This window comes from Elephas maximus, chromosome 10 (assembly GCF_024166365.1).
Source record: "Elephas maximus indicus isolate mEleMax1 chromosome 10, mEleMax1 primary haplotype, whole genome shotgun sequence".
Taxonomy (NCBI): Eukaryota; Metazoa; Chordata; class Mammalia; order Proboscidea; family Elephantidae; genus Elephas; species Elephas maximus.
This window is the reverse complement of record NC_064828.1, coordinates 74,188,155-74,214,360: the sequence shown is the minus strand read 5'-3', so window position 1 is coordinate 74,214,360 and position 26,206 is coordinate 74,188,155. Positions and strand designations below refer to the sequence as shown.

Here is a 26,206-nt window from a genome sequence, read left to right as displayed (position 1 = left end):
TTTTTAAAAAAGTGATTAAGAGAGAAATCAACTATTTAAAACATTCCACAAAGGCAGAAGAGTTAAGAACGTGTTAGATTTGAATAAAATTCATTTCATTTAAAATCATATACCAAACCAAAACCAAACCCAGTGCCGTCGAGTCGATTCCGACTCATAGCGACCCTATAGGACAGAGTAGAACTGCCCATAGAGTTTCTAAGGAGCACCTGGTAAATTCGAACTGCCAATACTTTGGTTAGCAGCTGTAGCACTTAACCACTACGCCACCAGGGTTTCCTTAAAATCATATGCACCATAATAAGTTCAGGTGTAACAAATCCTGTGGGTGTTGACTTCTCTAGAAATAGTTAACTGAAGCTAATAGCCCACTTAACTAAGTACTTTAGTAATAAGGTATTTGAAATCAGCCTCCAGGTAAAGTAACTGTATGAAGGATTTCATTTTTTTAATTTATCTTAAATAAGCCTTTTAAAATCTCATATGAAAGTGCTTTTTGGGAAAGAAGACTGATGCACATAAAAATATTTTCCTCTTATAGCATAATCTGTAATGAGCCTGATATTTAGACTTTGTAGCTTGTAATCAAAGGAAAATTAATGGCATAACTTTATTATTCTGTAGTTGCTTAGAATTTTGGGAGGATTAGCCTCCTTGAAAAAGCAGAGATTTTTAACCTATTTTCAGAAGTACACCAGCTTCTTTCAAGCCATTAGGTTAGTATGACACTAAATTATGATCACATAGCATTTGGGTGACCTAAGTAAGTAAATATATTCCCAAAGAGCACTAAGTAGAGTTTTGGTAACACAGGACACTCCAGAGAGGAGTCAGTAACTTCTGGGTAAGAGGCTATCATGTAATTAAGGAGCCCTGGTGGTGCAGTGATTAAGCATTCAGCTGTGGGCCAAAAGGTTGGTGGTTCGAACTCACCAGCTGCTCTGCAGAAGAAAGATGTGACAGTCTCCTTCAGTACAGATTATAGCCCTGGGAACCCTATGGGGCAGTTCTAATCTGTCTTACAGGGTCTCTATGACTCAGAATCGACTCAACAGCAATATGTTTATCATGTAATTACTTTCCATGACCGAAACTACAGGAGATTCAACCCGTGAAAGAAGGAGAGATTCATGTTACACAGCTTTACCTCTAAGTACACTCCCCAATCCATGACTTAAGGCAGTTATGACTCAGCATAAAGCCATAATTTTACTTATTAGAGGAGTCACAGGCTGGAGAATGGCTGTCAGAGCAGTTAGAAATTAAGATGTGAAATCCCTGGCAGGAGCAATCATAGGGAGGGAAACCCCAAAATCTGAATATAAAATCCACTCAGACCTTTGGCTGCAAGCAGGGCAAACCTCTAATGATTCCAGGGATAAAAAAGCTGGATATCTGCAAGGGCTGAGCAGGTATTTCAGCAGCTGCCCACTAAGGAGAGACTGAGCTCAAAGTTCGAATTCTCACAGGACAGAGTGATGTGGCAAACACTTTAGGCTTTCCACTAAAACCTCAGAGGCCACACCTTAGAAGTAAAGAACACACATCAGGACTAAAGTATTTTTTCTAGGACTAAGGACAAAACCAAAATAGATACACCCTAACAAAATCTATAATTAAATCTCTTAAATTCAAAATGCTCGGTCAGTAATTTAACTGTTTCCTAGAGCAAAACTCAACACTTCTCAAAGAGAGATAATGGATTTCAGTCTCTACAATGTATCATCATACAACAAAAAATTACTAGACAAGGAAAGAAAACAGGAAAATGTGACCCACATTCTAGAGAAAAAAAAAATCCGTCAATAGAAACAGATACACTGATGTGCCCAATGTCGGAAATAGCATAGACTTCAAGATAGCTAGCTGAATATTAAAGAGTCTATAGCAAAAAATGGACATAATGAATGAAAAATGGAGGATTTCAGTGGAGATACGAAAGCCATGAAAAAGAACTACAGTGAAATCCTCGAACTGAAAAATAATACATCTAAAATCAAAGCTACTGGATGGGATTAACAGCAGATAGGATACAACAGAAAAAATTCACGAATTAGAAGTCAAAAGTAATCATCCCAAATGAAGCACAGAGAAAAAAAAGATCGGGCGTGGGGGGTGCAGGCTGCACGTGGGGAGCCTCGATCACCTGTGATACTGTGTCAAGCAGTCAACATACATGTAATTGTAGTCCTAGGAAGAGAAGAGCATCAGACCAGTGTGGAAAAATAAACCACACTAAGCATATCATGGCAAGATGCTAAAAACCAAAAATAAAGAAAAAATCTTAAAAGCAGCCAGAGAAAGTGGGCACATTATATACCAGAAACAAAAGTGGCCAAAGACAGTGGAACAATCTTTAAAGTGCTGAAACCAAAAAACCAAACCCATCATCATCAAGTAGATTCCAACTCATGGCGACCCCATGTGTTACAGAGTAGAACTGCTCCATAAAGTTTTCTTGGCTGTAATCTTTAAGGAAGCAATCACCTGGTCTTTCTTTCATGGTGTCACTGGGTGGGTTTGAACTGCCAAATTAGAATTTTGAATCCAGCAAATGAAGGTGAAATAAAGATTTTCAGACAAAAGCTTAGAAATTTGTCTTTAGCAAAGTAGAATTATTAAAGAAATTCTTCACACTGAAAGAAAATTATTCCAAATGGAAGCATAGACTTGCAGGAAGGAATTAAGAGTACTGGAAAAAGTTTCTATATGGATAAACATAAGACTATTATTCATTCTTTTTATAATTTTGCTTTTTTTTTTTTGTACTTTTGCCTTAAGGACAGCCATCTTTTGGTTAAATATAAGGGAGTCCAGTGCTAGAATGACACAGTAGAAAAATCTCTGTCCAATTGGTGGGCACTATTTTGGATTATAACTAATAGAGTCAATCAGATCCTTTTTTAGGGACAGCAAAGTAGAAGTAGCAGAGGAAGAAGTGGGCAGAGAGAAGCTGCAGAACACCTGAGTAAGGGTATGCATATTATAACTACACAGCATAGTAGGACTGGACAGCCACTTCTACAGTGAGGATGCAGCTGGGTCCTCCAGCTGCTGGTGCTTACTACACGACAAGGAGCCATTTCTCCAGCTCTCCAAGAAGCTATGCTGCTGCTGAGGTAATCACTCTCCTCTGTATTCTTACAATCAGACACCCCATTTAAGGGAGACCTAAAGGAGCCTGTCTAAATTTGTTAAGAAAAAAAAAAAATCCAGACCTGCAATATAAACCAAAAAAAAAAAAAAAAAGCCCATTGCCATTGAGTCGATTCCGACTGGTAGCAACCCTATAGGAAAGAGTAGAACTGCCCCATAGGGTTTCCAAGGAGCGCCTGGTAGATTTGAATTGCTGACCTTTTGGTTAGCAGCCGAACCCTTAAGCACTACACCACCAGGATTTCCGACCTGCAGTATACAGCACATTAAATCAAATAATTCAGACATAAAAAATACCAGATAAGAAGGGGTTATGCAGCCTGGGGCTTTAGGCTTTGGCATTTACTTTAATACAGGCAACAAGAACAATGTGCACTTAAAATTACTACATATTATTCAAAAGATAAGTGAACATGTGAATAGTTAAGCACCCACAGAGTCTTCTCAATGCCATTTAAAAAGCAAGCATTCTTCCAACTGTAATCTAATTCAAAAACCAAGGGTAAGTTGGGAAGAATTAATAATTATGCTTATTTTCCTAGGCTCTTTGCGTCAGAGTGATGAAAGTAATTTCAGTTCATTTTTTAAAATCCCTCAATTAAATATATTTTCTGTCTCTATAAATGTGTGAATCGTTTTGTTCTAACCAATACAGGTTATTGGGAAAAGGTTATATATTGTACCTGATTCAAGTTGACAAAAGGAAAGCAGATATTCTTTAAATTGTCCGTAGAACCATGAGAACATGGCCTGATATCAGTCTGAGGATCTGTGTAAAACACACAGGCTTTCAATTATCATGACTTAAGAAAATTACCTAAGTTCCCACATTAGACACTAATAATCACCTTGGTTTCCTTGGCATTCAAGCACTTTTTATAAGCTTATACTTTCTAGCTGCAATTATCTTGAAGATGAGCATTCATATCTTTGTATTTTCAAAGCACTATAAAGTTCCTAGTATTTTCTGACAAGTCAGTAAAATAATTCTGTATTATTATCTTGAATTTACAGCTAAGAAAAGGATTTAACTGAAAGAAAAGGAATTTTTTAAGGATATACAATGAGTCAATGGTAGAACTAAGATACAAATTTCTGCCTCTCTAGTTTCTAGGCCAGAGAAACATAAGCACTCAAATCATTTCCATAAAGCTTTTAATGCATTTCCCTATTATATCACTGTTCTAGAAAATCCCAGCATAAGACAAAGTCTTTGCCCAAAAGTTGGTTAAGTATCTCTCCTCTGGCAGTAGAAAATACCTTGCAGATGGTACAACTGTTTCTGTTCTAGGGAATAAGCGCTTTAACTGGGTATTGAAGAGGTTGATAATGTTTCCCCTCATTGAATATATCCACTCAGTTAAGGAACCTGAGACACGAAGAGAAAGGGGTTATAACCCAGATGGAACCTTAAGGTGTACTTATAACAACATAAGACCATAATAGTATCACAAAAGAAAACACACTATGATCCCCCACAGAGAACTGCACATTTCCAGAGTAGTTTTCCTAAGAAAATTATAGTAAAAAATTCTCATCCTAAGATATTCATACAAGTTGCATTTTCTTTATGGTTCTGCTGCTTTTATTCTTTTTTTTTTTTAAGATACCACTTGTAAACCTGGTGTATAACATTAAAACTACTATAATTCCAATTCTGTACTCTAAACAACACTTTCATAGATTAAGATTTCTAAAAGTGGTATAGTTTTAAAATACAGCTTAGGTTTATGTACACTCTCAAAAAACTTCAGTAAATATTTAATATTAAAATCATATATTTATGACAGTACAGTTATTTTATTATGATCAAGTTGAGAATACAAATAGCTTAATAGGAAACTGGTATTTGGATATCACATTTTTTACTCTGAAAAACCACTGTTAAACACAAACATTTCCTATTTGACCACTGTTCATATGCTTCAATCTCACGTTTAATTCAAATCTATCAAGTGATTCATACCCTATCTTCAAAACATGTTAATGAAAAACGCACTATCAGCTAAAGCACTGTACTCTGCCACGGATGTATCAAATAATAATTCTCATCTACTTAATACGATGTTGTTATTTTTATTTATCTTTTTATATTTGCTGAGTTAAGATTCAGACTGTATTCAACTGACAACAAATACTAAGACTGATAAGACTCTGTGTAATGGGGAGGTAGAGAAGGAGTCTCACAAATACTGTTAGTGGAAGCATAATTGGCAGTTTTTTTGGAGCTCAGTATAGCAATAATTAACAAAAATTCATATGAACACACTGACCAAGAAAGTTCATCTGTAGTATTCCCAACAGAAATACCAACACAAGTGAGCCAAGATATATACAATGCAGTATTACTTGAAATTGTGAGAAATTAATCTGTGCAGAAAAGGGATAACATAGCAGGCCTGGGACTGCTAGCCTTAGAAACCCTTGCTTAACTTGATCCCTGGCTAGCGACTGGGAACTTGGCTGATAAACAGTTCCCCACACTGATATTTAAGCTTTTCCTAAATGATGAGTGGCTCACTATGCCTGAACTGTTTGTACAAACAACAGGATTTACGCTGAACACCTGCTTTCCTTCTGGGCATCTGGAATTTTGGTACATGCAAGGCAAAGGGTGCCCACATGACCAGCCTCCAATAAAAAACATGGGCACTGAGTATCTAATGAGCTTCCCTATTAGATGACACTTCACACATCTTGTCACAAATTGTTGCTAGAGGAAGTAAGCATGTCCTATGTGACTCCACTGGGAGAGGACTCTCAGAATTTCATGCCTGATTTCCTCCAGACTTTACCCATGTGCCTTTTTCCTTTTGCTGGTTTTGCTTTGTATCCTTATGCTGTAATAAATCTTAGCTGTGAGTGCAACTACATGCTGAGTCCTTGAGTCCCTCTAGTGAATCACTTAACCTTGGGGGTGGTCTTGGGAACCCCTGACACAGAACTTAAGGTCCTACAACAGAGCATTGGTTAAATAAATGCAGTGACTAAAATTAATGAATATGGAGAGATGCCCGAAATATATTAAGAGCAAAACCAAAGTTGCAAAGTAGCAGTATGCTATTCTTCCATTTCTCTAAAAAGGTAGTAGATGGATGAATTATACATGCATAGAAAATTGAAGATTATTTCAGTTATCACTATAGTCTGACCTTTTCTTAAAATTAATAAGCACTACTTTTGTAATAAGAAAACAAATTAAGATTTTAAACAAGTAAGAAGTGAGTTTTTACCCTGTTGAGTATGGCCACTGGACACCCTTTCAGCTCAGTAAAGAAGTCACCCCTGAGGTTCACCCTTCAGCCAAAGATTGGACAGGCCCATAAAATAAAACGAGACTAAAAGGGGCACACCAGCCCAGGGGCAAGGACTAGAAGGCAGGAGGGAACCAGAAAGCTGGTAATAGGGAACCCAAGGATGGGAAGGGAGAGCGTTGACATGTCGTGGGGTTGTTAACCATTGTCATAAAACAATATATGTACTAACTGTTCCATGGGAAACTAGTTTGTTCTGTAAGCCTTCATCTAAAGTACAATTTACAAAAGAAAGTAATAATAATAAATCTGTTGCCATTAAGTCAATTCAGATACATGGCCACCACATGTGTTAGAGTTAAAAAAAAAAAAAAAAAAAAGTCTCTATACAATAATAATAAAATATAACTTATGAACAGCGAATGCAACTTTTGGCCTAGAAGAACACTAACTCCTGTGGCAAACAGTGCTGGTTACCTACCCAGCAGCTATCCTTCCCTTCTTCCATGCTACAGTCCCACCTTTCAGGTGTTCATCTCTATCCTAGCCACAATTCTAGAGATAAATCTTGATTGGTCTAAGTAATCTGCATTCCTCTTGCCAGTAACAAACATAGCTGCTAAAGGATGTCTGCTATTGGTAGATATGGAAGATGCTATCTGAGAAAGATTCCTTTGCACTTAGAAAGAGGCATAGAAAAGACAGTACTTTTCCAGTGGATGTTGCCAAATCTTCATATGACACCCACCAGACAACAGGCCAACATACTAAGGATGGCAAAGTTGAAGTAAGTAAAAACCCAAACTTGGGTATATGAAGCCAGTATAGAACTGATGGACTATACAACCCAGAGCCATTGTGCATTGGGAATAACTGGTTTTAAAATAAACTGTCCTTATTGCTTAAGCCATTTTGAAGTGGAGTGTTACGGCTTACAGTCGAAAGCATCCCTCTGGATTTCTGAATCTGCTGCCTTATGTAGAAAGCCACTGGAATTATAAACCAGAGCCCTGGATTTGTATCCTAGATGCACAACTTACTAACTTTTGAACTTGGGCGTGTCATTTACCATCCTGAGGTAAAATTTCTTCATTTTACAAGTGAAATGACTTCATAAGTACTGTTGTGAAAAAATACAGGGCAATTCACTGTTAGCTCTAAAATGTTGTAAATTCTAATGATCAGACAAATTCTAGAAAATAACCTGGAATACAAATGACCAATTAGGAGTCCACATCTCTAATGTTTCAATCTAAGAGTACTGAAATCCCAGAAGTTCTGCCCAGCATCCACATTATGAAAACTGCCTTGCCTATTAGCAAAAACATTCAAAGCTAGTCAAGGGGAAGAAATAATTGCTTTCCGTACGTAATTTGACAGTATGGATTCTAATAAATGAGAGTTGATTCTGATTAGCATTTCTATACTGATTTTAAAGGATCATATATATAGGTCTCACACATTTTCACTCACAGGACATTTGTAGACTTGAGATTTTAAATCATTTAAATCCTTGAATAATACAGTGCTAGAAAACAAGACTTGGAATAATGAACTGTGTGGGTCTTTTTATGACAGGTTGAGCCAACCACATGATATGGACATGGTATACTATTGGCAGCAATTCAGACAACACAACTCAATCACTCTAATTTAAATATCTGGCATAAGAAACAGAAAGCCATATTCATGAAGCTACAGAATTTTTTTCTGAGTACCAAATATTCTATTCTATAAACACATTTTGGAATTTATACTACCACTCTAAAATATTTTATTAGAAATAATTGACATTCAAATATTGTACTTAAAGAATGTATTGTTTAATCATATATGCGTGCGTATGTACACATACATACATACACATAGCCACATATACACATATTCCATTTCACATACACATGTTAGACCAAAAGGAGTTTTAAAACAAGCACTAAAGAATATCCGATTGATTACAGAAACAAAAAATGGGTTATGAACTTCTAAGTTACCAAATAATTTATCGTGTATGTTTAATATATAAATAAAGCAAATAAGGTAAAAGCTTTGTTGCACTTGACCATACAATATCCAAAATAGTAAATATACATCATGAACAAATCCATCACCAAATTATGGATTAGCTACTTACATGTAATAACAATATTTCAAGTAAAAAGATTTTAAGTAAAATGGAATAGTATTACCAAAATTGTATTAAGACAATCACCCATTCTTCCCTTATCAACATGATTAAGTTCCAAAGACCAAGTTGTTACGCAAAATCAACATTATGGAAGAGTCGGGCCATGCCCCACCTTTGGCATTGATGTCCCCCAGTCACTCAACACCCATCAGGCACCCCCTTTCCCACAATGCCTTCCCCACCACTGTGGAGCCAGCAGGAGTTGGGGGGGTAGTGACGGTGGTCAAAGGTTACCTGCTGCCCACCACCTCTCACTTCCACCCTCAGTGGGGACCCCACTCATTCCACATCAGCTACTTCCCGCCCTGGGCAGGGACCCTGCTTGTCCTCTGCCCTCCGCCTCCACCCTGGGCAGAGACCCTGATGATGTCCTCTGTCCACCCTAGCCCTACAGCCTTGGGCGGCACCCTATTCCATCTCCCCCCACTGACTTCCCCAGTACCTTCAGACCCTTGCCTACCAGCCTGAGACCTCGCATCATCCCATCGCCCTGAGTCCTCTGTGGCTGGACCAAGATGCTTCAGATGAATAGGAGGTGTCCCATGGCCACTCGGCCACCATCCCCATGCGGCCTAGCCATTGCTGGGGCCTCCAGTATATCGTTCAGGGTAGCCCAGAGACAGCAATGGGGCTCAGACCATTGGAGATGCCGCCAGAGAATTTTTTCCAAGTTATGGTAAACGTGAAATGTCGAATAACAAGGTAATTGGTAAGTGAGGAATAGGTGTATAATACTCCAAAAAGTTACAGAAAATAATAACAGTCTTCAATTAACAGGGCTTTTTCTATTATAGTCCAAATCTAAATTTTATCTCAATTTATGCAGGGTTTGTAAAAGAAAAGGTTAAAATTAAATTTCAGAGTAAATTCTTACACTAATTTTTTTGTACTTTTATTCTAAAACTGTCTTAAGATATTTCCATTTCAAAGAAATAACCTAGAGTTTCCAAAAAGAATTATTTTTAATACTGGCAGTCTTCCCATTCAATATATCAAATATACATCTTTTGGCAGAAAGCTCAAAATTAAAAACTTTATATACCAGGTTCTTTGTTCAGCATTCCTTTCCTCTTAGGTGCAGGAAACTCTAAAGACATAAAATTTAGAAGTCTATCAGGTCCAAAAATAGGATTTAAATGACAATATACACTTAAGCTATACAGATGTTTAACTGGTATAACATAGTAAGGATGCCCTCACAACAAAGATTCCATAAAAGTCTTAAACATGATTATACACATGCATTTTTCCTTCAAAGTGAGATTAAAGTTTAAAACTTTCCAGTGTGCATCTTCATCCTAAATCCAACTTAATAAGCTGCTTTGAAGTTGTTTCATATGGCAAGTCCTCTCCATAATTACCATGTGCCCAGTGTGCCAGATATAAAATTAGTGGTTAAGTGCTATGGCTGTGAACCAAAGGGTCGGCAGTTCAAATCCGCCAGGTGCTCCTTGGAAACTCTATGGGGCGGTTCTACTCTGTCCTATAGGGTAGCTATGAGTCGGAATCGACTCGACGGCACTGGGTTTTTTGTAGGCCACTGCTAGGAGAGAGAAAGTAAATGGCTAAGATTTCAATTTAATTTCAATTTAGTCTGAAAACATAATCCAAAACACTAGTACCATACATTTTTCAAGCTACCACAGCAACTGCCATAACCAACACTCAAATAAGCGTCCATCTAGAAACAGCTGTGAACCTAAAAGTTATTAAACATGAAAAAATTAAACAATAAAGAGACAAAGACATGAAATTTATGAAAGATGTGCAGAAGAGAAAGACTCTCCACCAATGAAAAACCGAAAAAGGAATGGTAGCAAAAACAAAGAGATAAAAGAAAAAATTAAGAGGAAAAAGAACACAGATTCCTTGAGAAAGCAGCGACCAGGATAGAGAATGTAGGAGACAAAGAGAACAAACTGTCCAGATTAAAGCAGGTCAGAGCTCTGGGAGAGACTTCTTTAAGAAGATGAAACTGATAACATAGCTAATGTGCTTGAGTACTGAGAGGAGATTTACACAACTGAGCAAGTTTGGGGATAAATTGGTGATAAATACACAGGAAGACTAAATAAATGAATTAAAAAAGCAAAAAAAAAAAAGTATTGCCTCTATGAAAAGAAAGTATGCAGATAAAAGGACGAATCATTTTATATTACATTGTCCTGTTGTCAAGGTTGTTGTTAGGTGTTATTGAGTTCGTTCTGACTCATAGCAACCCTAGGTACAACAGAATGAAACACCGCCGGTTCCTGCACCACCCTCACAATTGCTGTTATGCTTCAGCCCATCGTTGCAGCCACCGTGTCAATCCATCTCATTGAGGGTCTTCCTCTTTTTCACTGACCCTCGACTTTACCAAGCATGATGTCTTTCTCCAGGGACTGATCCCTCCTGATAACATGTCCAAAGTATACGAGATGAAGTCTCACCATCGTTTCTAATGAGCAGATGGTACTTCTTCCAAAACAGATTTGTACATTCTTCTGGCAGTCCATGGTATATTCAATATTCATTGTCAACACCGTAATTCAAAGGCATCAATTCTTCTTTGGTCTTCCTTATTCATTGTCCAGCTTTAACATGCATATGAGGGAATTAAAAACACCATGGATATAATTAAAAAAAGAAAACCATGGCTTGGGTCAGGCGCAACTCATTCCTTAAAGTGACATCTTTTTTTAACACTTTGAAGTAGTCTTTGCAGCAGATTCGCCCATTGTACTGTTGTCATTTGATTGCTGCTTCCGGGGGCATTGATTGTGTATCCAAGTAAAATGAAATCCTTGACAACTTCAATCTTTTCTCCGTTTATTATGATGGTTGCTTATTGGTCCAGTTGTGAGGATTTTTATTTTGTTTATGTTAAGGTATAATCCATACTCAAGGCCGCAGTCTTTCATCTTCATCAATAAGTGTCTGAAGTCCTCTTCACTTTCAGCAAGGTGTCATCTGCATATTGCAGGTTGTTAATGAGTCTTCCTCCAATCTTGATGCAGCATTCTTCTTCATATAGTCCAGCTTCTCGGATTATTTGTTCAGTATACAGACTGCGTAAGTATGGTGAAGGATACAAATCTGATGCACACTTTTCCTGATTTTAAACCACGCTGTTGTTTGAATGGTGCCTCTCAGTCTATGTACAAGTTCCTCAAGAGCACAATTAAGTGTTCTGAATTCCCATTCTTCACAATGTTATCCATTATTTGTTATGATCCACACAGTCGAATGCCTTTGCATAGTCAATAAAACACAGGTAAACATCTTTCTGGTATTCTCTGCTTTCAGACAAGATCCATCTGACATCAGCAATGATATCCTTGGCTCCACATCCTCTTCTAAATTGGCTTGAATTTCTGGAAGTTCCCTGTCGTTGCAACCACTTTTGAATTATCTTCAGGAAAATTTTACTTGTGATATTAATGACATTGCTCAAAAATTTCCGTAACCTGCTGGATTACCTTTCTTTGAAATGGGCACAAATACGGATCTCTTCCAGCAGGTTGGCCAGGCAGCTGTCTTCCAAATTTCTTGGCATATACAAGTGAGGACATCCATTTCCTAAAACATCTCAATTGGTATTCCATCAATTCCTGGAGCCTTCTTTTTCACCGACACCTTCAGGGTACCTTGGACTTCTTCCTTCAGTACCACTGGTTCTTGATCATATGCTACTTCCTGAAATGGCTGAATGTCGGCCGGTTCTTTTTGGTATAGTGACTCTGTGTATTCCTTCCATCTTTTTTTGATGCTTCCTGTGTCATTTAATATTTTTCCTATAGAATCCTTCAATATTGCAATTCGAGGTTTGAAACTTCTCTTCAGTTCTTTCAGCTTGAGAAATCCCGAATGTGTTCTTCCCTTTTGGTCTTCTAACTCCAGGTCTTTGCACATGTCCTTTATAATACTTTACTTTGTCTTCCTGAGCTGCCCTTTGAAATCAGCTCTTTTACTTCACCATTTCTCCCTTTCACCTTAGCTACCCTATGTTCAAATTTCAGAGTCTCTTCTGACATTCATTTTGGTCTTTTCTTTCTTCCTGTCCTTTTAATGACCTCTTGCTTCCTTCATGTATGATGTCCTTGATGTCATTCCACAACTTGTCTGGTCTTCAGTCATCAGTGTTTAATAAGTCAAATCTATTCTTCAGATGGTCTCTAAATTCAGGTGGAATATACTCAAGGTCATACTTTGGCTCTCGTGGGCTTGTAATTTTCTTCAGCTTCAACTTGAACTTGCAATGAGCAACTGATGGTGTGCTCCACAGTCAGCCTCTGGCCTTGCTCTGACTGATGATACTGAGCTTTTCCATCATCTCTTTCCACAGATGTCATCAATTTGATTCCTGTGTATTCCATCTGGTGAGGTCCATGTGTATTGTCGCCTTTAGTTGATGAAAAAGATACTTGGAATGAAAAGTAGCTGGTCTTCCAAAATTCTATCATGCAATCTCCAGCATTGTTTCTATCACCAAGGCCATATTTTCCAATTACCAATCCTTCTTTGTCTCCAACTTTCACATTCCAATCACCAGTAATTATCAGTGCATCCTGATTGCATGTTCAATCAATTCAGACTGCAGAAGTTAGTAAAAATCTTCAATTTCTTTATCTGTGGCCTTAGTGGTTGGTACGTAAATTTGAATAATAGTCGTATTAACTGGTTTTCCTTGTAAATGTATGGATATTATTCTATCACAGACAGCATTACACTTCAGGATAGATCTTGAAATGTTCTTTTTGACAAAGAATGAAATGCCACTCCTCTTAAATTTGTCATTGCTAGCATAGTAGACCATATGATTGTCCAACTCAGAATGGCCCATACTAGTCCATTCCAGCTCACTAATGCCTAGGTTATTGATGTTTATGAGTTCCATTTCATTTTTGACAATTTCCAATCTTCCTATACTCATACTTCATACATTCCATGTGCCTATTATTAATGGATGTTTGCAGTTTTTTTTTTTTTTTTTTCATTTTGAATCATGCCACCTCAGCAAATGAAGGTCCCAAAAACTTGACTCCATTTACATCATTAAGGTTGATTCTACTTTGAGGAGGTAGCTCTTCTCCAGTCATATTTTGAGTGCCTTCCAACCTGAGGGGTTCATCTTCCAGCACTATATAAGACAATGTTCCACTGCTATTCGTAAGGTTTTCACTCACTAATTTTTTCAGGAGTAAACTTTAATTTTTGCCAGGTACTTCTTCCTAGTCTGCCTTAGTCTGAAAGCTCAGCTGAAACCTGTCCACCATGGGTGACCCAGCTGGTATTTGAAATATCAGTGGCATAGCTTCCAGCATCACAACAACATGCAGGCTACTACACTATGACAAACTGAGAGACCCATGTCAATAGTGTTCTGTAAATGCTGAATACTCACGTAACTAAAATAGGTATATTGGGAAGGTGGGGGTGGGGAGTAAGCAATTGTTTTGGGGTGGGAGGTGAAGATATATTAAAAAATATCGAATGTACCTCATTAAATGTTTAATACACAGTAGGCACTCAATAAATGCTTGTTGAATGAATAAAAACCAAAATGAAAAGAACACTCACACATTATTAATACATATTACATTCATTATTACTGACAGATTACCCATCATTAAGCCTACTCTGCTAAATATAACTTATTCTCTGCAGTACTATAATTATTATAGCAGATAATAAACTGTTGTTTACTAACTACTACAAATTATTAAAACCAAAACATTAAAAAGTATAACTAATTCCTGTTGTTCAACATGCCATTATTTAGTTACAAATATCATTTCATAGGTGAAAATTTTACATTTATTAAAATTTGAAATAAGTATTTTTTATAATAAAGTCTTATTTTTAATATTATATCCAGAAATATATATTTTGTAAACCTTGTCATTTGATGGGAATATATTACAGACATTCCCATGAATAGGAATATTCATTTACTGACAACAATATTACCCTATCCTTCATCTCTCACCTCCACCCTGCCTCCACACCCATTCATTTATTGTATTACCATTCACTTTTAAGCGTTACAATTAATGCTCTGATTGATACTAAAATTCTCCAGTGTGCCAAATATGAAGCACCACAAAAACACACAGCCAACTGTTACACTCTTCAAAGGATCTAAACCATGTTTTCTTCAGTAGTTTGACAAAATTTCATCTGTACCTGTTTTACTAAAAGTTTCATCCTGCTCTTCCTCCTCTTCTGTAATTACAGGCATACTCAGGCTTAAAGATTTAGCTTCTTTATTTCCATTCTGCATGTCACCTAGAAATATTTAGATAATGATTTAACATGAAAATGAAGAATATTAACCTTTGGGAAAACACTCACACAAATAAAAAATGTCATTATTACTATAACATAAAAATCAGATATTTATGCTAAACACTAAAACTGTAATGGCAAACAGGAATATGCATTTTAGAATATTATCTTTTTTAAAAAGTATTAATATATTTGTATCTATGCTTTGAAAATTTTAGTCTCTAATTCTCCCACTCAAGAGAAAGGATAAAAGGGAAGAAACAAAATTAGCCAAACATCAATACCTTATTCAATCTCTACCACACATCAAAGGGGTTACATCTGCAGATATCAGGGAACAATGTTTGTTAATTCTTATTGAAGTAATTAATCACAAATATAATTCAAAGTTAATAGCCTTGTTTTTGAATGCATACCTTCTTGTCACCAGGTATGTTCTACAAGATGCATTTCTCTAGTCATAATTTGCCACTGATTTCCCATTTTCAAAAACACTGGAGATTTTCTGTATGAATCTCCTGTTGCCTGAAGAGATATACTAACCAAATTTACCAAATACCACTGTGATATCAGATCCTATTTAGCACACAACTTCCATGTCCCAATAGCAACCCTACTTTCAGTCTCTTTCTATTCTTTATGCTGCTTTATTCTTCTCCACAAAACTTTTACCACCTGATACGCTATTTGTTTCTTTAAGTATTTCTTCCTACTAGAATATAAGTCCCACAAGGGTAGATTTTGGTTTGTTGACTTGATGTACCCCAGCACAACTGGAAAAGTGCCTGACATATGGTTTCAACTATTTTCAGCTATTAACACAATATTTCATAGAGCAGATGTGTTAATAAGTCCCTGTCAGCATAGGAGGCAGCAAATTAAATGCAAATGAATTCAAGCTTTCTGCTCTGAACATGGATACACTGGGATCTTAATGGGATGAACAGAGTACACAAAGATGGAGCTGAGTAAACTATAGCAATAGGCTTCCATTTTAAACACAATTTAAACAATTCAATACTGCCAATTTCCTGCTAAGTCATTAAAACAGTATTTGGCCTTTACTTGTAAATCCTAAGCATTAAATACAATGATATTTTATAGATCTTTAAGATGACAATCTTTTAAGAAATCTCTATATATACCTAATCATGTCGTTTTTTAGACTTTAAATCTATAATCTTTTTTTAGTTGTTCACAAAATTATAATTAGTGCTGTCTACCCAAAATTACTAACGCTTTTCTTCACGGTCTTCTAGCCACGTCCATCCACATCAATTATTAATGATTTTTTAAACCCGTAATTACAATCTAATAGAATCTAACCAACAATGTCAACTGAAAGATTTCCGAGTTAAAAACTGCCATTTGAGAAACAAAGCTTCATGATGATTAACTATATTTTAGGGATTTATTTCTATACTAAATTAATTTAAAAGAATAAAAAACAATGTTCTTCAACAGCTCTTAAAACCGAAAATACAATGTCTCAGCCATGCAGAATGCAGGAAGGAGCAAAGACGTAAAAGCGTAAAACTTCAGGACTTTTATCTAAGTCCGCACATTAAAAAAGCTCATGAACTTTGGTCGCAGGTTGCTTAAGCTTTTATCCAGAACCTAATTGCATTTACTGTACATAAAGCTGAAACGAATGGCCAATCAGTTTCCTACAGGTTTGAAGCAACAAAAGGACATAAAATTGCTACAAGTCTGTATACTGAGGACAGAAAGAAGACAACTACGAATAGCAAATGAGACAGGAAAGCTATTTTATTTAAAAAGACATAATAACTGTCAAAGTACTCCAGCATAAAGCCATTTATTATAAAGATAAACTGCCTCCCCACCGCTTGAGATATCTGATATTATCATAAAACCCATTAAAATAATATGCTCATGATAACCCTGAATCATCAAGAGAAAATCAAATTATCTTCAGGGTACATTGCTGGAGAAAATGGGAGTGCATGAAATATAATTTATTTTAGTATTTTCCTAATTATAAAAATAATAAATGCACATTGCAGAAAGCAAAAAACCTACAAAGAATATATTTTAGAATATCAACCATAATAATTAAATTTTTTTTAAGTTTTAACATTTAAATCATTAACCTCGGTTATCCACGAAACTAATCCCCAGGGGTGTAATACACCTGGTTTTACTGTGCACAATGCTGGTCATGTGGGATGCAATTATCAGTAACAGACCATTGCTCATCCTCAAAACAAATGACTGCTAGACATGCAACTAGAAGTCGATTAAGAATAAACTCACTTAAGTGCATGTCTAATTTGAGCTCCAGATCTACATTTCCAATTACCTGAGAGGCAGCACAGTGTACCAGTTAAAAACTCAGGTTTGGATTCAGCCACACTCTTGTTCAAGTAGGAGTTCTGCTGTTTATCAGCTAGGTGACCTTAGACACGTGAAAAAAAAAGTGGCACACAGTGAAAAAAAAAAACAAAAATGGTTGCCACTGAGTCACTCCCCACTCATGGCGATCCCATTATATAACATATAAGTGTCACATAAATAAAAGTTGCCATCATCTTCACCACTATATCATCATTACTATTAATGATGTCATCCCAGCGATGTGCATGTTATATTCTAGGAATGGTGAACAGGTATAGCTGAAGCATAAATAATACAAACGTAATACAATCAATTGGAAACCTTGGTGGCGTAGTGGTTAAGTGCTACGGCTGCTAACCAGTTCGAATCCGCCAGGTGCTACTTAGAAACTCTATGGAGCAGTTCTACTCTGTCCTATAGGGTCACTATGAGTCGGAATTAACTCGACGGCAGTGGGTTTGGTTTTTGGTTTTTAATGCCATCAATTAACTGGGCACCTATTTATATGCCAGTAACTATTCTCATCCTGTCACCCTTATTTCTCCCAGTTACTTAAGCACTAAAGCATCCCATCTCATCCCTCTTTGTCAGCCTCCATATTCAGCTACCTATAGGCATACAACGGCTCTCAGATCTATTAGTCGGCTTCCTTAATTCCTACACTACCTGGCCATGTGGTTATCACTTCTAAACCTGATCTACTGTAACAGCCTTTTACTTAGTGTCCCTACTTTGAGTCTGTTGCCACCTACCCACCATATGACTTCCAGATTAATTTTTTTCAAGGAAAACTTGATCATGCTACTTTCTTTCTCAAAAGTCTCAAAAGTCCCTCTGCCTACAAAATTAAGTCTAAACCTCCTGATTGCACATTTAAGGCCCAGTCACAATACAATCCCCGTATTTTTCTAGCACTATCTATAACACATCCTTTACACTCCAGCCAACATGGACCCCTGGTTCTGTCCTTCCCAAAGACCTTGCCTTTTTTCATGCTAGTCTATTTGTCTTAGATCAAAGACCACAGCCTTCAGTATAGAATACACACCAACATAAAGAAAACAAAAATCCTCACAACTGGACCAATAAACAACATCATGATAAAGGGAGAAAGAACTGAAGTTGTCAAGGATTTCATTTTACTTAGATCCACAATCAATACCCACGGAAGCAGCAGTCAAGAAATCAAATGACTCATTGCATTGGGCAAATCTGCTGCAAAAGACCTCTTTCAAGTGTTGCAAAGCAAAGATGTCGCCTTGAAGACTAAGGTGCCCCTGATCCAAGCCATGGCGTTTTCAATTGCCTCACATGCATGTGAAAGCTGGACAATGAATAAGGAAGATCGAAGAAGAATCGATGCCTTAGAATTGTGGTGTTGGCAAAGAATATTGAATACACCATGGACTGCCAAAAGAACAAACAAATCTGTCTTCGAAAAAGTAACCAGAATGCTTCTTAGAAGCAAGGCTGGCAAGATTATATCTCATATACATGTTATGGGGGCGGAGGGGGTCAGTCCCTGGAGAAGGGCATCATGGTTGGTAAAGTAGAGGGTCATCGAAAAAGAGGAAGACCCTCAGCAAGATGGACTGACACAGTGGCTACAACAATGGGCTGAAACTTGACAGTGATTGTGAGGATGGCACAGGACCAGGCAGTGTTTCATTCTGTGGTACACAGGGTCACTATGAGTTGGAACCAACTCAACAGCACCTAACAACTAACAACAGAGATATTGTAGTATTTATTTTATTTTTTAAAAACTTCAGATTTTTCTGATTACTAAAGCAACACATGGTTATATAAAATTCAAACACTATAGAAATTTATGGACTTGAAAGTGAAAATTTCTCATGATCCCACCCCTAAGAGTTAACCACTGTTAATATACTTACACATTTTTTTCAATGATATATACTGTGCTTGCATATACACACACTTTTATTAACAGAAATGGGATCATGTTCTTCTACAAAAAGTGTATCAGTACACTATGGACATCTTTTTATGTCATATATACAGCATTCTCTTTGTAATAACTGCAAACTATTCCCTTGTATGGACTGACTATAATTTTATTTACCCAATCATTCGGTGTCATACATTTGAGTTGTTTCACAAGTTTTTGCCACTTCAAATAATCCTGCAATGAATGTACTCGTGTATTTATCATTTTCATAGAATAAATTCCTAGAAATTAAATCAATATAGGTTATAACTCGATGATGCCCAGCTACTACCACCAACTGCTCTGACAGGTATCACAACAGAGGATCCCAGAGAGAGTTGCAGAAAAACATAGAACAAAATTCTAACTCCCAAAAATAGACCAGACATACTGGTCTGACAGAGACTGGAGAAACCCCAAGAGACAGCCCCCCAGACACCCTTTTAATTCAGTACTGAAGTCACTCCTTACGTTCACCCTTCAGCTAAAGAAAAGACAGGCCCATAAAACAAAACGATACTAAATGGGCATACCAGCTCATGGGCAAGGATGAGAAGGCAGTAGGGTACAGGAAAGCTGGTAATGGAGAACTCAAGGTCAAGGGGAGAGTGTGGACACGTCATGGAGTTGGCAACCAATGTCACAATACAATATGCATATTGTTTAATGAGAAGCTAACTTACTCTGTAAACCTTTATCTAAAGTACAATAACAATAAATAAATAAATTGATAAAGGTTTTATACATTTAAAATTTTCACTGATGACTACTAATTGCTCTCTGAAAAGGATGTGCCAATTGACATTCCAACTTAAATTCAGAGATCTTACCTTCTCACATTTTGACAATATGTATTCAGTATCTTTAATCTTTGCCGATCTAAAAAATGGTATCAAAATCTTTTTTAACTTGTATTTAATTATTGATTAACTTATGTTTAATAATTAAATACTTACTAGTTAACAATTATTATTTATTAAATATACCTTCATATTCCTGGTAACTATTTAATTTTGCTTTCTGAATTGCCTGCTCATGTCCTAAGCTCATTTTTCTACTGGTGAACTTAATAACTTACAAGAGCTCTTCTAAAATTTAGCATTTTAACATTATATGTGCTGCAAATGGTTTTCCAATGCCTTTTATGGAATATAAGGCTCATCCTCTTCAAAGGGCTATGGAATCAAAAATACCTTTCCACTTTAAGGAAATAAGCTTTTAATTAAAAAGACTTGGATCTTTATTTGGAGGTACAGTGGTTAAGAGCTCTCAGCTGCAAACCAAATGGTTGCCAGTTTGAATCCACCAGACTCAAAGTACAGTCAACATTAATGATGTGGAGGTAATAAAGCTTTTAGGACCTTCATCTACTGATGGAGCACAACTCAAAATAAGAAGAAACAGCTGCAAACATCCATTAATAATCTGAATGTGGAATGTACGAAGTATGAATCTCGGAAAATTGGAAGTCATCAAAAATGAAACAGAACGCATAAAGATCGATATTCTAGAAATTAGTGACTTGAAATGGACTAGTATGGGCCGTTCTGAATCAGACAATTATGGTCTACTATGCCAGGAATCACAAATTGAAGAGGAAAGTTTTCGCATTCATTGACAAAAAGAACATTTCAAGATCTACCCTGAAGTGCAACACCGTCAGGGATGCAATTACCCATATGTCTCCAAGAGACAAAGATGAAGAAATTGAAGACTTTTACCAACTTCAGCAGTCTGAAATTGATCAACCTTGCAATCAAGATGCATTGATGATTACTGGTGACTGGAATGCAAAAGTTGGAAACAAAAAAAAGGATCCGTCGTTGGAAAATACAGCCTTGGTGACAGAAACGATACCAGAGATCACATTACAGAATTTAGCAAGTACCTTTTTTTCAACAACATAAATGATGACTGTCTATGTGGATCTCGCCAGATGGAAAACACAGGAATCAAATCGACTACATCTGTACAAAGAGACGATGGAAGAGCTCAATATCATCAGTCAGATGAAGGCCAGGGGCCCACGGCGGAACAGACCATCAATAGCTCATATGCAAGTTCAAGCTGAAGCTGAAAAAAATTAAAACAAGTCCATGAGAAAAAAAGTATGACCTTGAGTATACTCCACCTGAATTCAGAGGCCATCTCAAAAACAGATTTGACTCAATGAACGCTAATGACCAAAGACCAGATGAGTTATGGAATGACATCAAGGACGTTACACACGAAGAAAGTAAAAGGTCATAAAAACAGAGGAAAGGAAGAAAACACCAAAATGGATGTCAGAAGAGACTCTGAAACTTGCTCTTGAACACAGAGTAGCTAAAGCGAATGGAAGAAACGATGAAGTATAAGAGCTGAACAGGAGATCTCAAAGGGTGGCTCAAGAAGACACGGTAAAGTATTATAATGAAATGTGCAAAAACCTGGAGTTAGAAAACCAAAAGGGAAGAACACGCTCAGCATTTCTCAAGCTGAAAGAACTGAAGAAAAATTCAAACCTCGAATTACAATACTGAAGGATTCTATGGGCATGATATTGAATGATGCAAGAAGCATCAAAAGAAAATGGAAGGAATACAGTTACTGTACCAAAAAGAACTTGTCGACATTCAACCATTTCAGGAAGTAGCATATGTTCAAGAACTGGTGGTACTGAAGGAAGAAGTCCAAGCTGCACTGAAGGCATTGGCGAAAAACAAGGCTCCAGGAATTGATGAAATACAATTGAGATGTTTCAACAAATGGATACAACGCTGGAAGTGCTCACTCATCTATGCCAAGAAATTTTGAAGACAGCTACCTGGCTGACTGGAAGAGATCCGTATCTTTGCCCATTCCCAAGAACGTTGATCCAACAGGAGGCGGAAATTATCAAACAATATCATTAATAGCACATGCAAGTAAAATTTTGCTGAAGATTAATTCAAAAACAGTTGCAGCAATTCATGGACAGGGAACTGCCAGAAATTCATGCCAGATTCAGAAGAGGATGTAGAACCAGCGATATCATTGCTGACATTAGATGGATCTTGGCTAAAAGCAGAGAATACCAGAAAGATGTTTACCTGTGTTTTACTGACTATGCAAAGGCATTCGACTGTGTGGATCATAACAAATTATAGATAACATTGTGAAGAACAGGAATTCCAGAACACATAACTGTGCTCATGTGGAACCTGTATTTAGACCAAGAGGCAGTCATTTGAACAGAACAAAGGGCTACTGGGTGGTTTAAAATCAGGAAAGGCATGTGTCAGGGTTGTATCCTTTCACCATACTTACTCAATGTGTATGCTGAGCAAGTAATTTGACAAGCTGGACTGTACGTAGAAGAATGGGGCATCAGGATTGGAGGAACCTGCAATATGAAGATGACACAACCCTCCTTGCTAAAATTGAAGAAGATTTAAAGCACTTACTGATGAAGATCAAAGACAAAAGCCTTCAGTATGGATTAAACCTTAAAATAAAACAAAAATCCTCACAATTGGACCAATAAGCAACATCATGATAAATAGAGAATATACTGAAGTTACAAGGATATCATTTTACTTGGATCCACAATCAACACCCTTGGTAGCCGCAGTCAAGAAATCAAATGACATATTGCACTGGGTAAATCTGCTGCAAAAGACTACTTTAAAGTGTTAAAAAGCAAAGATGTCACCTTGAGGACTAAGGTGCATCAGAAGCGAGGATGGCAAGACTTCAGCTCACATATTCTGGACATGTTATCAGGAGGGACCAGTTCCAATTCCTAGAGAAGGACATCATGCTTGGTGAAGTACAGGGTCAGCCAAAAAGAGGAAGGTTCCTAAGGAGATGGATTGACACAGTGGCTGCAACAATGGGCTCAAACATAGCCATGATGTGAGGATGGCAAAGGACCGAGCCGTGTTTCGTTCTGTTGTATGTAGGTTCACTATGAGTTTGAACGACTCAGCAGCACCTAACAATGAGCTACAAAGCCGGTGAGCTGGAATAGTGAGCCCATGATCAAAGACCTGAATTCAGATTGCATTTCATTACTCTGTTTTTTTTTTTTTTTCTCATGGATTAAATCCCTCATGACACCCTAGATTAATTCAAAAGAAATCTCAGATGTGCTACAATACCTGTCATTACCTTTCATTAAATGTACATCCCAACTCCTATCCTTAATTTCAGTTTGTGAAACAATGCTTTAAATAACTACATTAAATAATAAAATATGGCTAGTGAAGTGCTGGATTTTTATCAAATGTCTTTTTTTGGTAACTACTAAAATGAATGCATGTTTTCCCCTTCACCCTATTTATATAGTAAATTATATGAATACAGTCCTAAATAATTGCACCATTCTAGCATCCTAGACAAATACAGTCGAGGTGCTTTGTATATGGGATTCTTTTTGATACATACACCTTAGGACTTTTTCAGTAATACTTGTAAGTGAAATTGGTCTAATGACTTCTCTTAAGGATGTTATGCTAGCTTTGCAAAAAGAATCAGAAAACTCTTCTTTTGAATTATTTATCGCTCTCTCTTCACAAAATGTGGTACACCTCCTCCTCTGAATTCTCTGTGCACTTTAAGCAACTGTTAAGGCATTTAATCAATATCTGAAATATCTTAAAGGTATTTAGTTTCAATTCTCTCTCCACTGCCTCAATATAGAAAAAAAAAAAAATAAAACGCTATATCTTCATATACTCCTGCAGTACTTAGGAGTGTGTTACATATTAGGTATTAAATGTTACTCAGGTTTCTAAAGCTCTTTTTTTTCTCTTAGCCTGCTAATGATATTCCAACTTTATGTATGGTGAATATGTATTTTTGTGTAATTTTTAAAAATTAAGCTCTTAAAATATATAACCATTAGTTTAGGATCCAAATGCCAAAGGAAATTTTACAGATACACTATTTCAAAAGAAAGGCATACACAGCTGAATTAGTACAGTTAAAGGGAAATATGGTTTATAAAATGTACTACCTTACTCTACATATAAGTTTGATTCACATGTAGAAATGACTAATGTAAGTATGCACTGGATAATTCTAGACTGAATCTATAACTATCTATCCATATCATTATGAACAAACTAGTTAATCTGCACTGGCCTTAATTTCATCAACTATGAAATGATGAATTTCATGATTCCTAGGGTTCCCTTCAGCAGTAAGATTCCAAGAACCAAAGAAAATGTATTTATTTTTAATACTAACTCTCAAGAGGCTCTCAGGAGGTTAAACAAGTACCTAACCACTTTAAAAATGGAAAACAAGAGGCGGGGAGGTTATAAATAAGACCCACTCTCCCTGACTGAATCTTTGTAAGACTTTAAACAGCTACCTTTGTTTTTGGAGGACATCTTCCTTCCTGATGATGTCAATGCTTCTTTGTTTCTTTTTCTCTTAGTTGCTTCAATCTGTCCTCGACCAGGTGCAGAATCAGAGTCAGAAGAGTCAAGTCTGACTTGACGATGCCTTCTGGACTTGGATGCCTGAAGAGTTAGAAATCCAGTTAACGAAGAATCAGAAAATGAATCCAATTGATAAGTAAAATAATAGAAATATATTCAGTAATTGATACTATTAGGTGCTGCTGAATTGGTTCCAACTCATAGCGACCCTATGCACAACAGAACGAAACATCCTCACAATCATTGTTAGGCTTGAGCCCACTGTTGCAGCCACTGTGTCAAACCAATGCAGTAATGAGAGAAAGACAAAATACACAATTAAATGAGAAAAGATTTAGAGAAACACTTGTCATAAAGTACTCCACCATCACACTGGCTTGCTTACTATAATCACTTGTCCCATGTACACAGTCTATCTTTTATCTTTATAACATGACAAGTTCCCTGCAACTGTCATTACTCATACTGGGTTAAAATGCAGTTGTTCTATTATCTGGCATGGTTGGGAAATGGAGACATAGAGGACAAGTACTGCTTTTTACTGCCTAGTAACTTAGTCCCCCTTTCTTCTAATAATAACACTTTATTTTCCTTGGGCACTACCATGTGTTTCAAGTATAACTATTTATCTGTTGCTCCAGGTATGGCCGTGTAGCACAAATGTACAGCCAAGCATTCCCATGGTCATTGTGATTCATACTGTTCAGAGGCGGATAAGTGATCTCAATCATAGCTAATATAACTCAGTTTCAGGAATCTGTTTAACTATTAGGAAGGAAAAATTCCTCTTTCCATTGAGCTGGGCACATACAAGGGTGGAGCTATCACAAACAGCACATGAAGACAGTGGAATCAACACACAGGAGGTGAAAGAGGAAGGGACAGTCCTAGTGATACCTGTGCCTAAGGCCAGTTCCCAAGGACATTTCAGTTACATCCACCAATGAATTCACTTATTTGCTTAAGCCAAAGAGTCCTAGCTAACAAGACAGCTTTCAGCTAATGTTATATATGCAGTACAAGTATTAGCAATTCTTTAAAAACTACCATGCATTGTATGTTAACTGTACCTCAACAAAGAGAAAAAAAAAAAAACTACTTATGACAATTTATAGAGAACATAATTTGTTTAATGATTTAAAAAAATATCCCATAATGCTTTAAGATAAACATGAAACACCAATTACCACTGTACAATATTAAAAAAGGGCTCTAGTTAAAAAGAATTTGGGATAATGAGTTTACTGTCCTTAGTGCTTTCACACAGTATTTCTACTCCACTTACTCTGCTGTAGCAAATAAGTAACATGTAACTAATCTACAGTCACTTTTAACTTTTTCTTTTTCACAACTAGAAAATAATAGCAACTTCCCACAGAATGAAGCCCTTCTTAAATTTATGACAAAAACCCAGGAAAAAAACATGGATTAAACACACATATTTTTATCTGTGCTTTTTCCTAAAGCCCCACTAAAATGACAGTCACGAAATAAACATTCTACTTGCATCCACAATCAACACCCATGGAAACAGCAGTCAAGAAATCAAATGACAAATTACCCTGGGCAAATCTGCCGCAAAGTACCTTTAAAGTGTTAAAAAGCAATGATGTCAATTTAAGGA

At 36.7% G+C, this 26,206-nt stretch overlaps 1 protein-coding gene across 13 annotated transcripts in view; it reads right to left on the bottom strand.

Annotated features, from left to right (window-relative positions):
* LOC126084671 (synaptotagmin-16) overlaps positions 1-26,206 on the bottom strand; it is a 352,768-nt gene that overhangs the window by 304,675 nt on the left and 21,887 nt on the right. For 8 of the 13 annotated variants that reach the window (XR_007519049.1, XR_007519050.1, XM_049899288.1 and 5 more), the window contains 2 exons: positions 24,513-24,663; positions 14,764-14,865 (listed from right to left, as the gene is read on the bottom strand). Coding sequence is in view for 11 of the 13 variants with exons in the window: in XM_049899288.1 (XP_049755245.1) it covers positions 14,764-14,865; positions 24,513-24,663 (253 nt within the window). In the remaining 2 variants the exon portion in view is untranslated. The other 5 variants (XM_049899296.1, XM_049899300.1, XM_049899297.1 and 2 more) reach the window with 5 other exon arrangements.